This window comes from Lepus europaeus, chromosome 10 (assembly GCF_033115175.1).
Source record: "Lepus europaeus isolate LE1 chromosome 10, mLepTim1.pri, whole genome shotgun sequence".
Lineage (NCBI taxonomy): Eukaryota > Metazoa > Chordata > Mammalia > Lagomorpha > Leporidae > Lepus > Lepus europaeus.
Window position 1 is genome coordinate 39,578,427 of NC_084836.1, and position 25,289 is coordinate 39,603,715.

The 25,289-nt window shown below is 41.1% G+C and overlaps 1 protein-coding gene across 2 annotated transcripts in view; it reads right to left on the reverse strand.

The window, feature by feature from the left end:
• ACSS3 (acyl-CoA synthetase short chain family member 3) overlaps positions 1-25,289 on the reverse strand; it is a 353,512-nt gene that overhangs the window by 188,559 nt on the left and 139,664 nt on the right. The window contains exon 1 of one of the 2 annotated variants that reach the window (XM_062203157.1): positions 15,126-15,668. The exons of the other annotated variant lie outside the window; for it this stretch is intronic. Within the exon in view, the coding sequence (XP_062059141.1) occupies positions 15,126-15,439 (314 nt within the window). The 5' untranslated portion in view covers positions 15,440-15,668. Of the gene's footprint in view, positions 1-15,125; positions 15,669-25,289 lie in introns of those variants that run through there. 2 annotated transcript variants of the gene reach the window in all.

The window sequence follows — 25,289 nt, forward strand, 5'->3', positions numbered from 1 at the left end:
TCCATCTTCGCTGCTTCTTTGCCAGTCCGCCACCATGGTCTACTCACGACATGCATGGATGAAGCCCTTTATACTGACACTGAAGACAGTACAGCCCACTTAATTATCCAAGAGCTTATTATCCAGCTGGTGCAAACCAAGCCCGTTACTTCCCTTTGTTCTCTTTTGTAGTCTTTTATTCACCTTCCTGTTTGTTAGCACCGCTAAGAATGAAAAACTCCAGACCCATAAGATAAAATTAAAACTAGTCGATTCTTTTTTCTTAAAGGAGTTATTAGTTAAAAATGGCCAGTGTTCACCAAAATGGCAAACTGTGTGCTCTAATTATCCACACAATAGTCAAAGGTGATTCAGAATAGAGTTGATGATAAAATAAAGGGGATTTTATTACCCATATTTTCAGAAAGTAATGACAAGGTAGTCCATATCACCTGTGATTCCTTATTTTGTTAAACATGAAAATGGAAGCTGCCTTGTTAATGAGCAAATACTTTTTTTCTTCTTGTTATGACATTGTTTTTCAAACTGATACTCTATCTGGACTCTAATCCACCACCTAGAATACTGTCTGGCTCATAAGAAGAATTTAACAAATAGTTGATGAATCAAAGAAAGAAGGAAAGAGCAAGAATAAGGGAACAAACATAATAACTTCTAGAGGCAAAGAAAACAATCAGCTTATAAAAAGCATGCTAACAGTGAGCATGTTTATGTGTGCATATGACCATGTGTATGCACTTGCTTCTTTTAAGGTTTTAGCACCGCTATTATGATAAAAACAGAATTACCTGCAGAGGAAAAATGACACAGTGAGAACCTTTACACTCTTAAGTCTAAGTGGTTTGGTTTTTCACCCCAAATCTGCCATTTGCATACCAGGTAAACATCAGCAAGTCACTTACCCTTCCCTAAATTCTTTAAGGAAACACATTTTTGAAAAAAAAAAGATATTATTGCTTATATTAGCATAATCATTTGTTCTGTATCCTCTAATACTTTCTAATACACCCACAAACTCATATATGCCTATGTGTACACAGACTCAAATACACACATGTAGAAGGAATCATCCTCAAGGATTCAAGAGATTTTGCTTTCACAAAGCTATTATTTTCAGCAAGTACTGCCTTTGAAGTAACTATATACTTAGTAAGAAAAATAAAATATTCACCATTATATTTACTTTTTACTAACTATAAACTTTCTAAGTTTTACTTTTAGAAATCAACTAAATTTTAACCAAATTAGAGCTAGGGGGCCTATAATTGCAGATCACATTTCAAGTGGCTCTTGAAATATTCAGGAGGCTGGCATTGTGGCCTAAGAGTTAAAGTTGCTACCTGCAACGCTAGCATTCAATATGGGTACCGGTTTGAGTCCCAGCTGCTCCACTTCTGATCCAGCTTTCTGCTAATGCCGCAAGTGCTTGGGCCCTTGCATCCATGTGGGAGACCCAGATGAAGCTCCTGGCTTTGGCTTGACCCAGCCTTGCCATTGAGGCCATCTGGGGAACAAACCAGAAGACAGAAGACATACTCGCTTTCTCTCTCCCTCCCTCCCTCCTTCCTCCCTCTCCCTCTTTCTCTCTCACACTGCCTTTCAAGTAAACAAACCATTTTTAAAAACAAAATACTCAAGTAAAATAATGAGAAATTTATAATAAACATACATAAAAGACATTGAACAGTCAAGACTCACCATTTTTTAAATAACAAAAATAATAATCAGTTTTATATTTTTACAACTTTAAACTTTTTAAAACTTTAACACAGGGGTCTGGCGCTGTATGAAAGTGGGTAAAGCTGCCACCTGCAGTGCCAGCAACCCCTATGGGTGCCAGTTAGAGTCCCTGCTGCTCCACTTCTGATCCAGCTCTCTGCTATGGCCTGGGAAAGCAGCAGAAGATGGCCCAAGTCCCTGGGCTCTTGCACCCACATGGGAGGCCCAGAAAAAGCTCCTGGCTCCAGATCGGCACAGCTCCAGCCATTGCAGCCATCTGGGGAGGACCCAGCGGATGGAAGACTTCTCTCTCTCTGCCTCTCCTTTTCTCTCTGTGTAACTCTTTCAAGTAAATAAATAAATCTTTAAAAATAAGTAAAATAAAAGTTTAACACAGGCTGCTTTTACGCTGACATTAAATATTAAGGTTTTATTGTAATTTGTCTCAAAAGCACAAATGTGTCTTAAGGGAAAATAGTTTTTCATATTATCTGTTATTTTTTAAAGATTTATTTATTAAAGGCAGAGTTAGATAAATCTTCCATCTGCTGCTTTACTCCCAAAATGGCCAGGGCTATGCCAGGCTGAAGCCAGGAGCTTCTTCCAGGTCTCTCTCCTGTGGGCAGAGGCACAAGCACTTGGGCCATCTTATATTGCTTTCCCAAGCACATTAGCTCAGAGCAGGATGGGAAGTGGAACAGCCAGGTCTTGAACCAGTGACTATATGGGATGCTGGTTTCACACACAGAGGCTATACCTACTACACCACATCAGCCCGATCGCTATGATTTTTTACTTGTGATTTTTAGTTGTTTGACATAGGGGGAAATGTTAGTCTGATAACATTACACCAATCCAACTCTTAAATCTAAAATCCTTGGAACCTGCTGGCTGCCAGAGAGGTGACTATTCTAGTTCATACCCATACAAATACTTGCTTTGTACCACGTAAATGCTTCTTTGACTTGATGAACAGAACAAACTCATGTGGATTATAAAATACCCTCATTACAGCTTAAAGATCAACAAACTAAGGAGGAGCAAAAAGAACCAGTTGCCTCAAAATAAAGCTTAGATGCATGAGCACAATGGAACACCAAACTCTTTGATGTCTTGAAGGAGGGTGGATTCACGGGTCATTTTGGGTTCTCATTGGATGGATGATTCAGGTGTATCAACCTACAGTTTGTATGGGATGTTAGATTTAAGGGTTGGATTAAGAATATTACTATGTATGTGGTGCAATTTTAAAATCAGTTTAACTGATAAACCCAAGATGTCCCACATTCTGCTACTGAGATAACAGAAATGATTCCTAACCTCCTGTTACCAAGTGGTGGTTAATTAAATCACCAGTAAGAATATCGATGGAGCACAAGCTTATACAGTGGATGTGTAGTGACAAAATGAACACAAGTAGTGAGCGATTTTTGCCAAACTAACTTAAAGGAAACAAGATTGATGTGTTTTTTAGGAAGAAACGACTAAAGCTTTTAGGGTGAAATTCTTAGATGTTGAAATAATATGGAATCAAGCAGATATATGCAAGGGGGCCCTGGGAAAACAATGAAGACACATTTCTCTACAATCAGAATAGTCAAAGACACACAAACACAGAGGATGGATGGGGAGGAGAGACACTGCAACACTGATTAAGAATTTTTAGAATTCTACATTGCTCTCATTTTCCTTTTCACTCTCTAGGTGCTGTCACCTAAACAGTACAACAACAAAGACAGAAATCAGAGTGCATAGTTTCAACTCATTACAGATACTGGGCTCTACAGTGTGACCCAACTGACTTGATAAATTAAGAACACTGCTTTATGATCTATAACAAGACAAGTAGCTCTTTGTGTCTTAGTAGATGCACTTGTACAAATGTGTTATAACTACCTATTTCCTAAGTTTGTTGGGAAGATTCAAAGCATATATACTGCTTAGCAGAGGGCCTGATTCAAAGCAATTGCTCAATAATCACTCCTGGTTTTGTTTTCTTCTTGTTATCATAATCCTAACTGGGATGTAATACATTAGCTTTTAAGAAACGGACAGCTGTTCACAAGTTAGAGATATAATTACATGCAAGTTTCCTTCTCAATCTATTACAGGCTCTCCAAATCCACATCTATTATTTTGGCTCACCTCTTAAGCACTCAAGAGAAGGGTAGGCAATGTGGCACAACCAGGTAAGTTGCCACTTGGGATCCCCAGATCCTATTTCTAAGTGCCAGTTCAAGTCCTGGCTGCTCCACTTCTATTCCAGCTTCCTGTTAATGTGTCCTCAGAGGGCAGCAGATGATAGCTCAAGTGCTTGGGCTCCTGCCACCCACTTGAGAGCACCAGATGAGGTTCCTGGCTCCTGGCTTCAGCTGGGCCAGCCCTGGCTCTTTGGGGCACTTGGGGAAAATACTAGCGAATGGAAGATATCGATATCTACCCCTCTCTCTAACTCTCTGTTTTCCAAGTAGATAAAACAATAAACATTTCAAAAAAAATTCAAAGGGAGCACTTAACATTTTTAAATAACTTCTTCCCCAAAGTTTGGCAATATCTATGGAGTAACACAGATAAGTAACAGAGACTGGAATCCATTGACTTTACATTAGAGTCTGAAAAATTAGCTGTTCTTATTAGAATTAGAGATCTAGATGTAATACAATTCCTAAGAAATTCATCTCTGCACTTAACATGTGCCATTTAGCACAGTCTGCCCACTGTGCATCTCCCCTTGCATGTGCTGGAGGAGTCCAGGAGCAAAGATGAAAGGCAATGAGAGAAAAACAAAAAGGAATAGTACACATACATACACAAAAAGATTAAATAAACTCAACAACTGTCATAATTACAAATATAGAATGAATCCTAGTATTTTCTCTGTCAAATTTTTATCATTAGATGACTTAATTAGGCTACTTATCACCCTGTTCTCATAAAAATAACATTAAAACACTGCAAGTAATGAATAATGTGGTCATTGTGGATTTTCCTTAAGCTAGAAAACCAATAGAGCATTTTTAAGGAGGAGATTAATATTGCTTTTCACTGCCTAGGAAACATTTCTAAAGTATTTATCAACTAATTGAAAACTTCCCTTCCCACACCTTTGGGACTGTTGTATAAAATATCCAGAGTTTAGTTGTTCAAAGAGCATCTATTACTCCCTATCTAATATGTATATTTACCAAATATTCCAGATGTAGATTCAGATTTTTTTAAAACTCTTCTTATGCTACTATTAAAAATAAGTTAACAATTTTCAACTGTTTCACTGAAGAGGTAGGAAAACAAGTAAAACCTAAAGTTAACAGAGACTAATATTACAAAAGGAATGGAATGTATTTAAGGAGTAAAGACACTAAATTCAGATTATCTGAATTCAAAGTTTAGATCTGTTTTCTGTTAGCTTTATAAATTTAGAGAAATTTCTTGAGATCTTTAAATCTCCATTTCCATCCTACTAAAGAGAATGAAAATTGACTCTACTTCACAGGGTTATTATAAACAAATAAATTAAATCATTGAATGTTGTACCTGAATCACAAAATGGAGACAATAAATGTTGGCTGTTTTTACTACATGCCTGACACTATTTATGTACATTGCCTCAGCTAATCATTCCAGGTCCTGAAAAGTTATTATTTTCCCTTCAATCAGTAATGACTGCCTGGGTTATGCTACAATAACAACCACAAAATCTCAGTAACTTGCTTATTTTTAACTCATGCCACTCCACTGAAGGCATTTTTTCTTTAACAATCTAAACTGCTTCCTTCCTAGACATGTTTCCCCAGTGTCCATGGCAGACCAGAGAGAATAAGGATCCAGTGAAGCTCTAGCAACTCAACGTTTCACACTGAAGTGACAAGCCTTGCTCCTGCTGCTGGATTAGCTAAAGCTAATCACATAACCATGCCTATGCAGGGAAGTCCACCCTCCTGCATGCTCAAAAGTAGGCAACAGATATGAGAAAAGAGGAAGACACACTCAACAGTAATCCACATCAGTCTGATCTTGTAATTCTCCCATTTTATGATGATTTTGGACAAAGTCCAGTTTAAAGAGTAGAGCCAAGATTCTAAGCAAGAAATTAGTTTGCTTTCTGCAGTAATTGATCCCTATTTTTTTTCCCTTACCCATTAAAATGAGGGTATCTGACATTTGGACTTGATTAAGCAGGGAGAGCTGGAGGAAGGCACAGTCAGGACATTTGCAGTTTAAAGTAGGACTTAACTTTCAACTGAAAATCAATGAAAGCTTATGAAAATTAAAAAATAAAAGACTGTTGGAAGAAGATTAGTGTAAAAGCCAACTATTCTAAGCATCTGTGCACTTATTGCCTTAAAGTTATTTAGTAAATGCTCAATAATACTGATTTTATTCTTTTAACTACTAAATTTTCATCATTTTATCTACTGATTTTTTTAAACAAGTAGCTATATTGGTCAGGTCTACAGTAGAGACTGAGCATCATTCCCCTCTTCCTTCTCTCCTCAAGTTTCTCTTACTCAATTCATGCATCCACCTAAGAGAGACATCACTAAAGATTATCCTTGGCAAATATTCGTCTTTGTTATAATTTATGTGTTTCTTCAAAGCAAATACTTCATGTATTTCATATATACAGTTTTAAGACTTAACAGAAGGTATTCTTATTGTCCAAGGCTAGTAAGTCAAAAACCTACAAATTTTAGTTGCTTTATTCCTACTCAGCACAATTAATTCCTTAAAATCAGTAAACGTCACTAGCTACCTAAAAGGCAAGTAATTAAATTCTATCCCTAAGTCTTTTAAAGAGCTGCTTTTTTTTAGCTGTCCTCATACATTCAACTGTAAATTTGAAACTCAAAATTCCTCCACTGTATTTTCCTAGGTAAGAACAGTGCTTCTCCTTTCCACACACTGGCCCTTATGTCATTCAGTTACAATACCAGCAAAAGAAAATATAATTCATACCTTTTATATAGTAAGTTCTCTGTCCACGTAGTTCTAAGTGTTTAAGTTCTGCATTCACACGTACCTCTTCAAACTATAATTCATACTTATTACTTTTGTGTATATTATCACAAAGATTCATTAGCCTCCCACATATTTCTTTTGCAAATGTTACACCACAATGGACAACAATGGACCGCTTCATAGAGTTGCTGCTTATTGCTTGTGAAAGCAGAAATTCTTTTTTAAAAAGCAAATGACTTCAACCATGGAATTTTTTTTTTTAAATCAGCTTACAATACATAGCATGAACAAAGCAAAATATGCTGCCCTCCAGGAGGTGCTAAGAGTTTGGATTTCACCACAACACCTGGTAGCTGATCGGGTCACAGCTGATTGAATTTCCATTGTTCATTGATTGTGCCATTTGCCAGGCAATCCATCCTTGCTTAGGTAATCACAACATTCCTGTAGTTAGTTCACTCTGTTCTGTCCTGAAGGTTCAGCAGAGAAAATTAGATAAGGCACAGAACCCAGCTGCTGACCTTCAGGTTATAAACTAAGGCCCACTTCTTAAAATCACTTTCTTGATGAGGTTATTTGAGGGACCTTATTTCTAACAGGTAATTTTTCACACTGACTGCACACCTTAAATTTTTTATTTTCATAAACAGTGACCATTTATAAGTTTAAATATACTTACTATGTATGAACAAACTCATTGAGAGTTTGTCAAAAGAGGGTGTTTCATCTTTAGATAAATGTATCACATTTCGAACCATAAAGAAAACAACTTGAAAAAAACTGAATGTTCTATATTCTTGAAAAATGCTAGGAGAGATGTTAAGCATGTTTAACACAAAAATGGTAATCAAGCATGGTGAGGTCTATATAACCGACCAAATTTAACCATTCCACAGAGTACTTTTTTTTTTTTTTTTTTTACTTATTTGACAGAGTCAGTGAGAGAGAGACAGACAGAAAGATCTTCCTTCCGTCAGTTCACCCCCTAACTGGCCACTACGGCCAGTGCGCTGTGCCGATCAGAAGCCAGGAGCCAGGTGCTTTCTCCTGGTCTCCCATGTGGGTGCAGGGCCCAATTACCTGGGCCATCCTCCACTGCCTTCCTGGGCCACAGCAGAGAGCTGGACTGGAAGAGGAGCAATCGTGACTAGAACCCAGTGCCCATATGGGGTGCCGGCGCCACAGGCGGAGGATTAGCCAAGTGAGCCACAGCACCAGCCCCAGAGTACATATATTTCAAATCATGTTGCACAAAGCAAACTCATACACGTTTATCCGTCAATTAAAAAGACCACTTGTATTGACTTTTCAGCTCCCAGCTCCAGCCCTGGCCTAAGTTCCGACTGCTGCAGGTGTTTTGGCAGCTACCCAGAAGATCCGAGACAGGAACCTATATGTCTGTCTCTCTCCATTTCACTCTCTCTCAAATAAACAAAAAGATTTTAAAAGTTAAAAAAGGTCTGACAGATACAATCTGCACATAATGTTAATAAGTAATACAATTAAAAAAATAAGGCTGAATTTCCAAAACAGTTGAATGTGGCTGAGCATTTGCTTGCCAAAATTCAGCAGGAAGACTTTAAACTCTCAGTATATATTTTTTTTATGTGAAGCAAAAAAATTTCAAATACAAAGTAAAGAAACTTTGTTCCTCTGGACTTTTTACAGATACAATGCCCAATAACTTCAAAATAAACACAAATATGGGCATTTTTCTGGATAACCACTATCAACTAGCATAATCATAATGAAAAAATTTAATACAATTTTAATCACTTTTATAATCCTCAAATCCAAGAAATTAACAGGGACACAGTACTGCCATCTAATTCTCAAAATGTCCATTACAACAAGAAACACTTAATTCAGAATTACCTGTTGTATTTATTTCAGGCCTCTTTAGTCTCCTTTAATTTAGAACAGTTCCTCAGTCCAAAATATACTTGAAATAATTCAAGATTTGGCAGTGGGCTTCTAGAACAGTTGTCTAGATATCTGAAGGGGAAGATTCTGGGCTTGGGGCCAGTATCACTGGAGTTATTACTACCAGCCCAGCTCACCCTGTGCTAACTAGCTGTGTGGCCTCATTTGCAAAACTGGCATCAGTCCCTCTCCCTGTAGAAAAGCCATGATGATACTGTCCTTGTGGGGAAGGACCGAAGGCCAACACAGGAGAAAGTCTCTTGTACAACCCACGGCTCAGAGAGCACTCACCAAATACTGTTCCTCTCTCATCACCTCTCCCCTGCCTTCTTATCGACCCTGTCAGAATGAAAGTCAAGTATTCAGATAAGTAGCTCACTGGGATCATCGGGGCCTGTAACAAGAACTCCTAGATCTGCTGAGCCACTCTGTATTCCATCTTTCAGACTTTTCTATCCTGTTTCTTCCAAGAACTTCTAGTCCCTAAAGAAAAAGAAACCACACCAAGTTCAACTTACAAAAACAAGGAGTCCTGTGGAGCAATAGGACTAAGCCAAACCCCCGTCATTCCTACACAAACACAGGTCTCTCCTGTGGGAGCAGAGAAAGGGAATGGAAAGACAACTTTTACTGGACCCAGAACCTCCTTGTGCTGCACAAGTCTACTCTACTCCCACAAGTCTTCTCTTCCTTCTACTTCCTCTCAAAGTTTAGTTCTTTGTAGTTTGTGCTCTCCTTACCATACACTGTGTATCCCCTCAACATTCACAGAGCTTTAAATATCACCTCTTCTCATTTTATACTCAGATCTGAAATTCCCCATCAAGCTCTCCCCCAATTTTCAATCCATTATCTTTCATTTCCAATCGCTTCCTCCAGTTGGATACTTGGCTCACAATCTTGTGGTTCCTGTAATTTCTTTCCTTCCACACCCTAATCACTGGCAGGCAGTCACTATGTCTAATTTCATCTGGATTCCTCAAGTTCCTCTGTTTCCCTGACCCATTCCACACATAATTTCAAGCATTACCCCAAGCTTTCCAAATTCTCTTCCCTGATCTCGTAAGAAATTGTGAAATGTGAGGTCGAACTTGGTCTCTGCCAGGACTTTCATCCCACTATCCTCAATAAAAAGCTTCCTTGGATCACCACTGCCTTCATAGGTACTGCCAATCAAACTGCTCACAATGGCCAAAGTTAATGACGGGACAGGCAGAGCACATTGCAGTAGTAGTGGGGACAGTCACTAACAAGCAGAGGCACCAGTTAAATGGGTAGCACCTGCTTAGTTCCAGCCATGCAGAAATACTGACCCACAACTGACAGATATTCTCGTTTTCTTTTCTCTAAGAGTGGGCCAAAATCTGAATTATTAAGGGGAATTTGAATCTCAGGTGAAACCTCCCTTGTGGAAATATGGACAACTAATTAAACACCAAGCAAACACACAAACAGTATGGGGGTCAAATAAGGTCTACCTGCATGCTTATAGCCAGGTGGTGACCTGCAGCTTATGAATTCAATGCAAATACCTTGGAAACCTCCAAGCCTTCCAAGTCCATCCTAGCACTGCCTTCTTAAATCAAGTATCTAATTCAGAAAAACCACCATAAGCCAACTGGTCTACCCTAGCAATACTTCCAGGACATCTGGTTCTTTCCTTCCTCTGTACTTTTGTCATATTGCTCTCACTCAGTAACACCTTCCCTCCTTTCTTAATCCAACTTTAAGATCCAGTTCGATGTCATTATTGACTTCTTGGACCACACTAGCTTCTGGGAATATCTCATTCACATTCTAAAGATACGCACACGTTGTACCAAGTGTCAGGAGCAGTCCTAGATGTTTTACAACTCCTTGTCACTCCCATTTAAGCCTTAGAAAGTGATTCTCATTCTACAACTGAAGTTACTGAAGGTTTCTCAAGGTAAGAAGTAAACTGGGCTTGAACTCAGTCTGTGTTCTAGTCAGAAGAAATAGGAAATTTATGATAGGGTCTTTGTGTGACAGATGTTACGACTGAGAAAAGTTTAAAATTCCTGAACCCGACTCATAAGGCCTTTCACAATGTGGCCCTCTCCTCCTATATCTTGATAATTTCCATCACTTCGTAGGTCTCAAACTCCTAACTCTTCTTCCATTTTCTAGAACGTAGGAAACTTGGCACATGCTGTGTTGTTTGAAATGCTCCTACCCCTTCTCACATGTCTAATCCTTATTCATGTTGACCTCAGATTAAAATCCTTTCCATGGTCATTCTAAAGTAAACTGTGCTACAGAACCCTTTAACCACTGAAACTCTAAGTAGTTTTGTAATAATTTATTCAATACATGCCATCCTCACCATTGTGTGCTGACTTCCTTCACTTTCATTATATGCTCTGTACTACCATATAAACAGTGAGTAAATGATTGATATTCTTTAATTCCTATGGGCCATTTTAAGACTTGTGCAGGATTAAACAAGCTTAATCTCCAAGCTGGTAATTGAGAACTTGCATGTTGACCAAACTACGCCAGTTCCATTGCAGAAGTGCTAATCAAGCTTAAATCATTTTCTAGTAACCTGCATTTAGAATCTTTTTCTTTCCAATTTTAGTCATTGTTAATATCTATTGAACCCTAAATCAAATGGGATCTGAGAATCTTAACACTGAATATTATGTCAATCAAAATAAACTAGAATGGCATTTCAAAGTGCTCATAGACATGAATAAATTAATGACCCAGAGAATCAACCACAAAGCAAAATGGGAAACTGAATTGCCCAATCCTTCAAAGACTGGCAGCATGTCTAATTCATCAGAAGAAAATAACCAGAAAAAAACCCCCACTCTATTGTTCCATACTGAAGAAAATTACTAGGACTTCTTACAGCTTCTCCTTTATTTACAATTCTCCACCAAAGTCTCTGTAATAGTCCTTGTTACCCATAAAATTCTGTTGTCAACAATATGTAGTCCTCACCATACTGTGAGGAGAGGCAGTTCTTTGCAAGTTTAAAGCATCTACACAGGTAACTGGAAACTGAGTTTCCAAGATCTGAGATTATAGCATTGCTAATGTATTTTATAGAGTCTTCCACTACAATGCAAAGTCTCTTTCATCTATTACCCTTAAAAATTTCTATTCTATGTTCATACTATAGAAAGTAAAACACTGGTTATCTTATGACACTGAATGTTAACATGCAATACAATTTATGTGCCAGGACTTTTGATAAGTCTAGATTCTGAGAGAAGTTCATTTTCATAAAAAAAAATAAAAAAGCTTTTAACAAAGAAAAACCCCACTTGACCCTGGGAAGAGCTTCAGAAACAGTAACCACACAAATGCAGCTCCGTCTAGGAGCAAACAGTTAGCAATCCCTCCTTACTCGGCTTAGGAAAATGTGCCATCTCCTTCCCAGACTCCAGCTTCAAAGAAATGTATCAAGATTCCTTCACACCAAATTGTGCCTATAACCACTTACCCCCTCCCCAAGACATATGGCAGGAAAAACCCTGTTATTAATAATTTCATATAATTTTAAAAACCCCAATTCCAGTTCTGCCCAAGACATCAGATATAAAGATCAAAAAATAAAATAGTGAAAGCATTCTCCTTTGATTGAGTTTGACTTTGTAGACAACCGATAACCAATCAGAAGTATCTGCAATTAAGTACCCAACGCAGTTAATGATTCAAAAGCAAACCACTTACTGCATGAGGTTTACAATTGGCTTTCTACCTGTACGAACCAATGAAAACTCTTAAGATTAAATCACACTGATGAAATACACACAGGCTCAAATTCTTATCACTGTTCACTTTGATCTTCTGGGCTGCTATAAAACAGGAATGGTGGCATGAATCCAAGAGTGTAAAGATGATCAATTCAGATACGGTATTTTCCAATGCTGGTGATCTACAATGTACTAACTTTAAAAAACTATGAAGACTTTCACAAAAATACTCATGCATGACATTTTATACCCACAATTTTAGATTTAGACAAGCAGGTAGGGATTAAGAAGGAAAACCAAGTGATTAGCAAAGAAATCTTCAGGTCTTAGGCATTTACTCGCTAGACACTCCAGCTTTCTCTGTACTCTATGTGCCTCCCCATCCCCACGCCCCTAACAACACTCGGTCCCTTCAATTTTTCCTTTCCCCTCTTTGCCTACTGCCGCTACCTTAAGTCTGGCCCTCACTGGTTAGAAAATCCCAATGGCTTCTTAACTGAAGTCTCTGCGCGTTGATTTTATGGTAGGGATGGACCCATAAAATAATTACAGCATTATATTTTATGGAGAGATGTATGTACACAAAGCTTTGTGAACAAGGAAAGGGATCCCAGACGCTTTGGAAGGGCAATGAACTCTGTGTTTTGATCTGAGAGACACTACAAGAGTTTGCTGCTCCCAAAAATAATTTTGAGTACAAAGATAACTATTCTTCCTCTAATATTTATAGTATCCACTCTATTTGAGAGTCATTTCAATCCTTCACTCAGTTAATCCTCAAACTATTCCCATATTTGCGTTGAAGAAATTGAAGCAGAGAGATTAGGTACTTGCTTATGAAGCCACAGCCAGGCACTGTGAAAGGTCGAACTCCAACCAAACCAGTGTGACCCCAGAGTTCACTCTCTAACTTTCATGACTCCCAGAAAGCAGGAACTCTTTTACCTACTGTTTATACCTAGTGCATGGTTCACTGGCACATAAAAGAGGATCAATCAAATACTATGGAAAATATTTGAAATGGGGGCAAGGTGCTTAGATCTAACGGGAACAGTGGGTGAACACTCCCCCAAGCAAACTTGAGAACACCAGGGCATGGTGAGGACATGGAACATTCTCACCAATTCCATTCCAGTTTCCTGACTCTGACCATGGGGGTATTTGTCAAATGCAAACCTGACCATGTCACTCCCTTCATCTCAACCTCAATGCTGAGTACTGTTTTTGAAACGCGAAAGCAACATCCCTCCCTAATGCCTGGCCTATGAGAGCAGCCACACCTTTAGCGGTGGGGAACACAAGAGCCATGGTCAAAGTTTCTCATTGTCAGACTGCCTCACCCTCACTCTCCTTTAGCATTTATTCTGTAATACATCTTTGTTCACTGCAATATGAAAATAATGTTTGACTACTTCTAACTGCATCTCAAGAAACAAAACTTTACGGAGGGGCGGATGCTGTGGCAGAGAAGGTAAACCCGTTGCCTGTGACATAGACATCTGCCGGTTCAAGTCCCGGCTGCTCCAATTCTGATCCTGCTCCCTGCTAGCGTACCTGGGAAAGCAGCTGGGAATGGCCCGAGTGCTTGGGCCCCTGCACCCACACAGGAGCCCTGGAAGAAGCTCCTGGCTTAGGTCTGGCCCAGCTCTGGTTGGTGCAGTCATTTAGGGAGTAAACCAGCAGATGGAAGATTGTCAAGCTCTCTCGCTCTCACTCTCTCCTCCCTCCCTCTCTAACTCTGCCTTTCAAATAAATAAACTTAAAAAAAAAAAAAAAAAAAAAAAACTATGAGGCCAGTCTTGTGGTGCAGCGGGTTAAGCGGCTGCCCACAATATCAGCACCCCACACTGCGGGTAATTAGACACTCAATATCAGCTCTATATCAGATCTAGGTCCCTATTAATGCACCTGGAGAAGCAGCTTAAGAAAGCCCAAGTACTGGGGCCCCTGCCACCAAGGCAGGAGACCCTGATGGAGTTCCTGGCACCTGGATTCCACTGTGGCCACCTGGGGAGTGAATCACAGATGGAAGATCTCTCTCTCTCTCTCTCTCTCTCTCTCTTTGTAACTCTGAATTTCAAATAAATATATAATAATAATAATAAAAGACAATTTCATTGCCACCATGACTTCTAGTGCTACCCAGCCCATATCCGCCTTCTCTGTGGCACTCCCTGCTGCAGCTTCATATGCACAGCAGGGCTAGGGAGCTAGTCCAAGCCACCCCAACCTGACCCCTGACACCAGCTCCTTCTCCCACTACTCCCCCCAGCACAAGTCCCTCACCTTTCAAGCTGCTTTCTTCCTCCCGAACTTTGATATCCAGGCCCTTGTCCACTTTGGGAAGATATGCCCATCCTTCCCAAGCCTACTCGGCTCTGATTTTGCTAAAGTCTTTGCTCAAGGCTCTTCCTCTCCACAGAGTGTGGCCGCGTAGCAGTAAGTGCCCTGTTAATTAAATTGCCCGCGTTTGTTTACCCGGTGTCTCCGCTGCTACCCGGCGCTGTCCCTGGAGGTAGGCCCTAGTTTCTGTCCCCTTAACACGTCGAACGCCCGGCAGCGCCCTGCCACACAGGTGAAGCTGTTTACGGATAATTGACAACCCCGTGGGCAACCAAGCGCCTCGAAAGGGGACCTCAAGGGCGAGGACCTTGCAACCGAAGGGAAACGTTCCCCACTTCCATTTTCTTCTCTGGCCGAAGCCAGGTCCGGACCCCAGGCCCCCGACATGTGGAACCCAGGCGCCCCAGAAGTTAGGCGGTCGCGGGGTTGGCGGGGATGGCGAGGAAGGCGACTCACCAGCTGGTGGAGGGCGGGTGTCTGCTCTCTAGCGTCTTGGTCCACGGCTTGTACCAGCTGATCTGCTCCGCAGCTTTGCCCCAGAACCGCTCCGGGTCGGCCACCGACGCCGCAAAGTGGGTCTTGTATTCGCCACCCCCGCCCGACGACAGCGCCCTGCAGCCCCGGCCCCCGAGGGCGCCCCACGCACCTGGGGCCACATAAGTCCTGCGGGCCGCGCCGGCGGCGCCCCGGGCCGGAGCGGTCCCGGGCAGGGGTCCCCCGAGGCCCCCGGCGCCGGTGACTTTGCGACACTGCAGCCAAGACGGCTTCATGGGCGCGGTCCCCACCCCGCAGGCGGCGCTGCCCGCGCTCCCGAAGTTCGCGGGGTTCGGCGACGACTGGGGCGCTCGAGCCACGGACTGGGGCCGCAGGGAGCTCGCGGGGGGCGGGGGCAAATTCCGAGGTGAGCCCGCGGCCCAGAAGTTTGGAAGTCACACTCCAGAGTCGCCAGGAAAATCTGACCTGGAGTCACCGGGAGAGCCACAGGCTGGAGTGGGGGCCAGGAGGGAGTGGGAGAGTCGCTGCGGCGTCGTGGCGGGAGGCGAATGGCGCCCCTCAAGAAACCCGACCCCTTCGTGCATGGCCAGCCTGTGTGTGGCCTTCCCCGGAAAATCGCCCTCCCACGGCGCCACGTCCGCCCGACTCCCACGCCCACCACGCCCAAGCACCACTGGGAGGAGGCCAGAGGACCTCCACCTGCTTGCGGTTTCCAAACCATCGAGCGGTGGGTGCGCGCCTTCTCTGGTTTATTATCTGCGATGCAGACGGCATTGCCTTCGGCCTAGGGCTCAAATCCGCGCTCCTGAGCGTGGCTGGCAGAAAGGCCCCTGACTTGTTCTTTGCTCACTGCTGTAGCCTGGCCCCAATCCTTGATGATTGAAAACACAAGTGGCTCCAGAGCAAGGATTACTCCAGGATTTCCTGACAGCTGAGAGGGTAGGAGGAGTGCAAGGAGGTTGGGCCAATCGAGTTGGAAGGGCCTCCAGGAGTGATTGACGGGCGGCTGGGGAGGGTAAAAATGGGATGGGGATTCACCTGCGCACCGGCCTCCCCCCCACCAGAGTTAGAGGCGGAGGGCAGACAGGAGTTGTTGGGTTTGCTCCCTGTGGTTTGCCCCTCTGGAGTTTCGGTGACTGTCTTTGAAAACAAAACAAAACATGGTTATGGAAACTCTTCCATCTGGATGTTGCTTGCCCCAACTCTGAATAAACTGAAAACCTCTGGAGTGAACACTTGAAGCGAGTGAATTGTGTGAAGTGTGAGTTATATCTAGTAAAGCTGTTTAAAAAAACAAAAGCACAACAAAGGTAAGAGGTGAGCGAAGATGAGATGACATAGAAGGAAAAAAAAAAGGAAGCTGGGAAGATTAAAAGAAAAGCAGTGGCATAGATTCCTAGCTGGGCTTAACAGTCTTCAAGTTCTGCTCTTTCCCACATGGCTTTAACGTTACGCCAAACGCATTCTGTGTTGTTGCGACAAAATTCGCTGCTCTAAATGTAAAGAGGTGTATTCCTAAATCTGAGAAGTAGTGCGATGGCCCGGACCCTGCGGAGGAGGGTACCATAGAGAAGCAGTAAAGAAATGACTGCAGGAAAGGGAGTAACGTGGAGATGAAGGCTACGCAGGACAGACATAAATCTAATACAAGAAAGAGAAAATGCCTTTAAACAGCCACCTCAGCTATTCCCTTTTACCTGTGAGACAATGCAGTGGACTTTCCCCTGACACCTACCATCTGCTTTATTCCTTCTCAAAGTCTCAAATCAAATGAGTGTGATGGTGAAAGACAGTCTCATCACTCAAACCAGAGACAGTTACAAAGTCACTTAACCTCATGCCCCCCCCCCTTCTTCCCTTCAGTCACTTTATGCTGCTTTCTGGTATACAAGTTCCACTGACCCCACGTTATCTCCCATCCTATTGCAAAGATGCCCACTCTAGTCACTTTTATGATTATTTGAGTGCCCACACTGCATGGGGTAAGGTTTGTTGGGGTTCATGTGAAGGAAGGAACTGGACGCGCAGTCGTTGGCACCTGTGATTCTGATAATAATGCTGAGAAATGGAAACCATAATCCCCATGTTTTCCAATAGAGTTGGGAAAAGGTAAGTTGTTTGAGGTCGTGCAGATACCAAGCTAAACAGTCAGGATGCAAGCAGTGTTAGTGCTCAGAGCTTCACAGCCAGGATGCCTGGAGTTACAGGTGTGCCAGGAACTGCTCACCCCCACCTCACGGTGGAGCACCTGGGGACAGTCCTGTCACATGCTCCAGCATACTGTACAAACATCATTTTGTCACAGTGCCACAACTGGAGTAAGCTAGGGAGCCCAATTCCAAAGTCTGTGATTTTCATATCAGACTATCTCTCTAAATAAAAGATTACAGACATCCAATAAAATATGTCTAATTCAATGCCCGTATCCTTTTCTCTCCTTGAAGAAATGCCATGGAAAAGAGAATCAAAGAAGACAGTGGCAGTGATATTTAAAAAATAAAAATCTTCCAAGGACAAAGAGTACAGCAGAGAAGAAAAAGCCAAATGAGAGAATGGAAAGAAGATGGGGCAGGGAGGTCAGCTGAATTTAACTGCCTATGGAGGACAAAAATGGATTACATCCTTAGAAACCTTAACTTGGGAGCTGAGGGTGCCTCTGAAGGTTCAGACTGAAGGTGGGGGTTTAAAAACAAAGGTATGGATGAAAAGGTTGTGAAGAGGCAAAGTTACATTGCTAGACAAAACATCAAGATCCCCACATTGCCAGCTGGGTCCGTATGTAGACTGATTGGTACATCGTTTTGTGTTTTGTAAACAATCAAATAGAGCAGATGGTTACTGTGAGCTCCTTCTCAGGCCAAGGGGAGAGCATGAGGGAAGAAGACGCAGGCCAGCACCGGCAAGGAGCAGGGGTCGGGAGGACTGTGGTGTACAGGCAGAGAAAGGGGTAGCAGCAGACAGACTGTATTGGAGCTAGCCAGGCAGTAGGGAGGTGTAAAATGGTTATCAAAAGCAGGTCAGAGCCTCAGGATAAACCAGTGGCCCTAACATTAAGACACCAGAGCCTGTTGATTGATCACCAAGCACTGGAAGAGCTTAGGTTTGATTTGCATCTCAGTACTGCCACTTACAAGGTACAAACACTTGGAAAGGTCACTAACTTTGTCTGCATCTGTTCCTTGAGGCTGCTAATCTTACTTCACAGTGTTGTTGCAAGGTACAAATGTGAGCAAACTGCTGAGCATTAGGGCAGTAGAAGATTGAGCTAATTTAGGACAGCAGCAAACCCCGTGAAAAAGCAACCAACCTAAAAAACAACCAAAATAAACTCCTCTATTTCATTATATATGTACCTAAAATGTTATGATCAGAGCATGTCAAAAGAAATTATTTGAATTTATGCATGTGTTATAAACTTTGCACTACTCAAACAATTAAAAGTATTTTTTTTTTTAACTTGAGGGACTGGGTAATCCCAATCTTTTCGATGTTTAAGCCTGCTAAATGAAACTCCAGCTTTTAAATATATAATATTTATTTCATAGTAAGTCAATGGTATAATTTATATGATAGTTCAAGAGGAAGGAAAGTATCATTATATTCTTAGGATTGTATCTATGATCTACGTCGAATCTGTTTTCTTTGTATTAATATCACATTAACAGGCGAACTGATGAGAATTGTAATATAGTAATTATGCATTTGCTGTGACCCAGAGAATCTAACGTATTAATAAATCCTTTAAAATTAAAAAAGAAGGCATTTTAAATACCTTAGGCAAGATTGATGAGGTTATCTGAGAGATGCTTCCTGGTAAACAGAAAAAGCAAAATGATGAAGGTGCGGAGAGAGGAGAGCACAGGGAGTAAAAGGCTGAGCATTGTTGTGGGAGGGAAGGCAAGAAACTGCAGTCAGAATGCTTGATACCCAAGGGGAAGATGCTGCAATCCAGGAAAGCAGAAAGAAATGGAAATGAAAAGAGGTTAAAAAAAAAAAAAAAAACAGATCCTATAACTTAACTTTCCCTTTTTACAATTTTTCCCAGGGTTGTACATCACTAGAATAGGCTAACTTTTTTTGTTTGTTTTTTTACTAAAGAGGGAGAAAGAACAAGTGATTAAAAAGCACACAATTTTAAAATAAAAAAATAATAACTATAGAGGCAGGTCTTGGCACAGTGGTTAAGACACCACTTGGAAGTCTCCTGTCCCATAGCAGACTGGGTTTGAGTCCTAGCTCTGCTTCAGACCCCAGAGTCTTGCTAATGGGCACCCTGGGGGGCGGCAGCTGATGGCTCAAGTTCTTGGCCCCCTGTCACCCACGTGGAAGGCCCAGATAGAATTCTTGGGACCAGCCAACCCTGGCTGTTGTGAGCATTTAGGGAGTGAATCTTAGGATGGAAGATCTCTATTTCCCTTTCCTACTCCACCCCCCACCCTGCCAACCAAAACTTTAAAAATCAATACATTCATCAGAATAACCATAGATTAATTACCCAGGTCATGCATTCTGCTGGCCATGCATACTTTCACCTCAAATTAAGAAGTGAATGTCTAATGATGTTACTAAAATTTCTGCTTATAATTCTCATACTGCTAGTTTCTCGTATAATAGAAAAACTTGGTGAGTACAAGTAGATGTCTTTGCACTTTATCTGCAGCAGGTACATCCTGAGCTTTCAGCCTGCAGTAACATTACATATTTATTTCGATTTAGCAAAGCGTTTCTGGAAAATATGCTGATTTTCATGGTTTAAGATATCTTTAAAACTTCTGAAATGAGATGGCAGGTTGTAAAGAAATTGTAACTTTTAATTTTGAAACCTTCCTCTCTTTTCTGATATACTAATTATAATACAAAGAGAAAGGTAGATGAAAGAATTACTTTAAAACAAATAATATTTCAAAAATGTGGAAAGCTGCCCTGTAATTTTATTTGATTCTACCGGCCAAATAAAATAAGAACTTTAATTCATCCACAAGCTTTATTTTTATTTCTGAAGAAAAACTACAACTTAAGAAACCTAGTTGTTTCTATCTGAGAAAAAAAAAAAAAACTTTAAGGGAATGACCTAAGAAAAAATATTTCTTTTTTAAGACTTTATTTATTTATTTGAGAGGTAGAGTTATAGACAGTGAGAGGGAGAAACAGAGAGAGAGATCTTCCATCCATTGGTTCACTCCCCAGATGGCCGCAGTGGCCAGAGCTGTGCCAATCTGAAGCCAGGAGCCAGGAGCCAGGAGCCAGGAGCTTCTTCTGGGTCCCCCATGTGGGTGCAGGAGCCCAAGGACTTGGGCCATTCCCCACTGCTTTCCCAGGCCACAGCAGAGAGCTGGATTGGAAGAAGAGCAGCTGGGACTAGAACCGGTGCCTATATAGGATGCTGGCGCCGCAGCCAGAGGATTAACCCGTGGTGCCATGGCGCTACCCCCAGAAAATATATTTCTAATTTTTTTTCAAGTTCTTGATCAGTTTGTGCTTTATTTTCCCTCTGCCTAGAAGCTTGCCATGGAGGAAAAAAACTCTCATCAATGTAGTTGTCAATGATCAATAAAAATTACTAATATTTTAATCAAATCACCAAAATGTTTGAGTGTCATTTGATTCTACTGTGGAGACAATTCCTAAGGAATTGCCCTCTTCCCGTTTCACATTCGTAAATTAAAACCACTGCCTGGTACTTGAATATCTGTAATATTACTTCATAAGAAATAATCTCATTGTCATGGTAACAAATGATAACAAGGAAAAGAAATATCCTTTCTCATAACATTTTTAAACATAGCTGATTGCCAAGCATTAATTTGGGTCGCTAAATTTTATGCATCTTTGTATGCTGGAGATGGGGTATGTGAATATGAAATTAAACTAGAAAATAAAACTTAAAGACAGTTTACCAAAATAGCCCATGCTCTTACATAACAAAGTGTGCAGTAGTTTGGGGAACTGTAAAAACAATACAAAGATTTCAGCTAAAATATTATTTCAAACTGAAGGGAACAGAAAGAGAAATAAATTATTTCATTTAGATAAGTCATGGAATCAGTTTTGAATGTACTTATCGGAAAAGCAGCACGGGAAAGAAAACTATAAAATATGAATGTGTTGGGTATCAGAATGATTTTAATGCAACCTGCCCGATATTTAGCTGTGCAGCTTCTCTCTGGTCCTATTCCCATACCTCCAAATCTACTACAACACTAAACCCTGGGCGACTATAGAGTGGTGTGATTTTAAAAAAAGAACAGCGAGCTATCTGGACCCCTTTGTCGAACCATTATTCTGATAACACATTTAATTGACTCTGTGGCAGCTTCTTAGTTTGCCTATTGATACAACATCCTATGTAGTCTTAGAGTTGAGTAACTAAGTGTTGACAGCTGACTTATGATGTCTTGTTTTGCTTTGTTTTTCATCTCTCATCTTGGCTTTATTCAGCTAATGGGATAGGACAAGGAAAGACTTGGGAGACCACTTTAGGATGTTAAAAGTTTTGACTAATTTTATAGGATGTCTGTTTTAATAAGAATGTTTTTAAATTTCATAAGGACTTTCAAAGTATACTCAGAATTTCCAGTAAAATTTTTTTTGTAACAAAGAATTCCAGTTGGCATCTCTTTGTTATTTGCTGCACTTGCATATCTTAAAAAATTCAATCATGTGTGTTCCTTGGCGGGAATATAAAGTTTATTCCTTTATATCTATATGCTAATAAATTTGTGTACACATAGTTTATCTATCCATAGCATTATACAACTTACTCCCACCAAAACTGCTTATGAACCTTTTATCAACCAACTATTATAAACCAATTCTCCTATTTGGAAGAGCAGATAGGAGAAGTTTTTGTTTAGACACTTTCTTCTTATTATTATTTTGTAACCTCAAACTTCCAAGTATTATTATAGGGCTCTGCCAGAAGATTCCAGTTACTGAAATCTGTCCCTGGTGTCTCTGTTACAACACCAGGAGGCAGTAGTACAAAGGCGTGAGTTTACTCATGGACAAGTGCTATAGTTACACCTTCAAACTAACTCTGTATATGTGTGTCTGTGTGTGTGTGTGCGCGCGCGCACAATGACTAATTTCTGCGTTCTTCTTTTTGACATCTCTAAAACCCACTCCTTTGTCACTTCTCCAGTGAATGTACAGGATGACCTGCTAACTCAAGGCCTCGCCTGCAGGCTTACTTACCTCCTATCACTAGTTTAATCAGCAGGTATTCACTGCGTGTCTCTCACCATGCTCAGCAGGATTCCAGGAACACAAAGAAAACCTTTTAAAGAGACTAAGAATCTATCACTGTTGCCAGGTAGATCACAATATTCAGGAGAAAAATAAGACAACAAATGCCATACCTTTTGTTAGGCCTTTTGAAGGTGAATGAACAAGCAACAATGAAAGAATATGGAAAAATCCATGTTGAAGGTGAAAAGAATTACTTCAAAGCATAGTCATTTGTATTATTCTCCTCAGAATCTGTCAATTGCTCCCCATTGCCTACAGTTAAAAGTACAGTATCTCTTTTGCTCACCTAGGGTGCATCTGGAAATGAGAAGTGTATTCTTGCTGTCTAATAAAGTACCCTATAATGTAGCAGCTTAAAACAGAAAATAGTTATTATATCATATTAGCTTCTGTAGGTCAGATGGCATAGCTGGGTCACTCTGGTTCTAATGAGGTGGCAATCAGGATTTTGGCCACAGCTACAGTCATCTGAGTGAGCAGGAGAATATGATACCAGGCTCACTCATGGGATATTGGCAGGAGGCATCAGTTCCATAGAACTGTTCAGAGGAAGACGCAGCTGGCCTTTTCCAGAGCGCGATGAGTGGTAAGTGAGAGAAGTGTGTATACGTGTGCCTTGTAAAGAGAAAAAGACAGAGAGGAAAGGAAAAGAGGAGGAGAGGGGAGGGGAGGCAGGGGGAGAGAATAAAATAATTCTTTATAGAAAGCTGTTTATTATGAAAACCTATGCATAGATTTCAAAAAGAATTGCATCAATTGAAACTTGTATTTTAGTTCCATTTTCCACCAGCTCTTTGAAGCACTCTCATGTTTATCACTTCTGCTTTGTACCTTGGCTACATAGCCCACGCCTGATACAATGTGGAGGAGACTATGCAAGGGGATGAAAAGCAAGAGTCTGGAAGATTGGGGGCCATTCTGAGGTTAGTGAGTTAAAGTAAGGACATTTTCCATTTACTACAATGACTTTACTGCCACAGGTATAGGCAGGATGGTGAATATTAACATTTTTATACAGGAATGAATTGTAGACTTTTACCAAAATGCCAACTCTGCTACCAAACAGTTCTTCACCACATCCACCATACACTCTGAAAACATTGCCCTTTCCCACATGCGTATGTCTGTGTTCAATCATATCTGGTTTCTTCCAAGTCCCTGTAAAATCCTATTCTTCTGACCACGAATCTTCCTTCTGCCTGCAGTGCCTTCCTCACTCGGACAACCTTTCGAGCTCCCCCTTTGGAACTTAGTTCAAATATCTTGTTTTCCTGGATGCGTTCCCTGATCTCATTAAGCAGAATGAGCCCTTGCTTTTCTCTGCTCTATTCACATCTTTGTTACAGCATTTTTACAGCGATCTAGTTACTCCTTTAGCAATTCGTAGAAGACTCTGGGCCCCTGCAGAACCATGTTTTCCATCTCAGTTTAATCTCAGTGTTCCCATAGTTTATACTGTCCCAGTAAATTATAAACACCTCTTAATGCAAGTTAGTGAAGTGAATAATTATTAGTGTGTTATCTGTGTATGCATACATGTGTATACAAGAATGGTGCAAATTATGAGGCCCACACTGTGGCGTAGTGGGGAAGTTGCCGCTGCAGTCAGCATCCCAAATGGACCCCAGTTCAAGTCCCAGCTGCTCCACTTCTGATCCAGCTCCCTGCTAATGCTCCTGGGAAAGTCCTTGGGGCCCTGCACCCATGTGGGAACCTGGATGAAGCTCCTGTCTCCTGGCTTCAGCTTGCCCAGCCCTGGCTGTTGTGGCCATTTGGGGAGTAAATCAGCAAATGAAAACACTCTCTCTCTCTCTCTCTCTCTCTCTCTTCTGCTTCTGCCTCTCCCTCTCCCTCTCTGTAACTTTGACTTTCAAATAAAACAAATCTTTTTTTTAAATGAATGTTGCAAATTAAAAAAGGGAAATTAGTCTGGTATCTTTCAACCCAGACTGTGTTTTCTTAAATTTCTTACCTATTATGGTCAAAATTCACCTTGTCTGTAGCTAAGTACATTTCCCCCCATCTGAAAGTCATATTGAAATATAATCCCCATTGTGAGATATTAAGAAGTCTAAGCAAGTGGGGCTGTTAAGAGGTGATTGGGGGCGGTGCTATGGCTCAGCGGGTTAAAGCCCTGGCCCATGGCACCAGCATCCTAATTGGGTACCAGTTCGAGTCCTGGCTGCTCCACTTCCTATCCAGCTCCCTGTAAATGCACCTGATAGAACAGTGGAGGATGGCCAAAGTCCTTGGGCCCCTGCACCAACATGGGAGACTTGGAAGAAGCTCCTAGCTCCCGGCTGTTGTGGTCATTTAGGGAGTCAACTGGAGATGGATGACCTCTTTCTCTGCCTCTACCTCTCTTTGTCACACATCATGTTCTGTTGCACAGTGGGGTGAACAAACATAATATTAATGCATTATATATTACAAAAAAGCTAAAAGGAAGGATTTTGAATGTTTTCACCATAGCAAAATGGTAAGTATCTCAGGATACAGATATGCTTACATTGGTTCAAGCATTACATAGTGTATACATATATCAAAATATCACATGGTAATCCACAAATATGTGAAGGTTTTATGTGTCAATTAAGAAAAAAAAGGCTATCACCAGGTGTGTCCCCAACCTTGCATCAGAATAATAAGCCCAAACAAACTTCTTATAATTTATCCAATCTGTGGTATTGTGTTATTAGCAACAGAAAATGATTAGGTCACCTTCACAATGCATAAGTTTTCTTAAATAAAAGTTCTATGCCTTTGCTTAAAGGACAACTGAAAGTTTGTTTCATGGGTCACACCTACGTAATGTAGGGGGTGCTTCATATTTGATATACTTATCTCTCAGAAAATACCTATGTTAGAGTTCAAGTT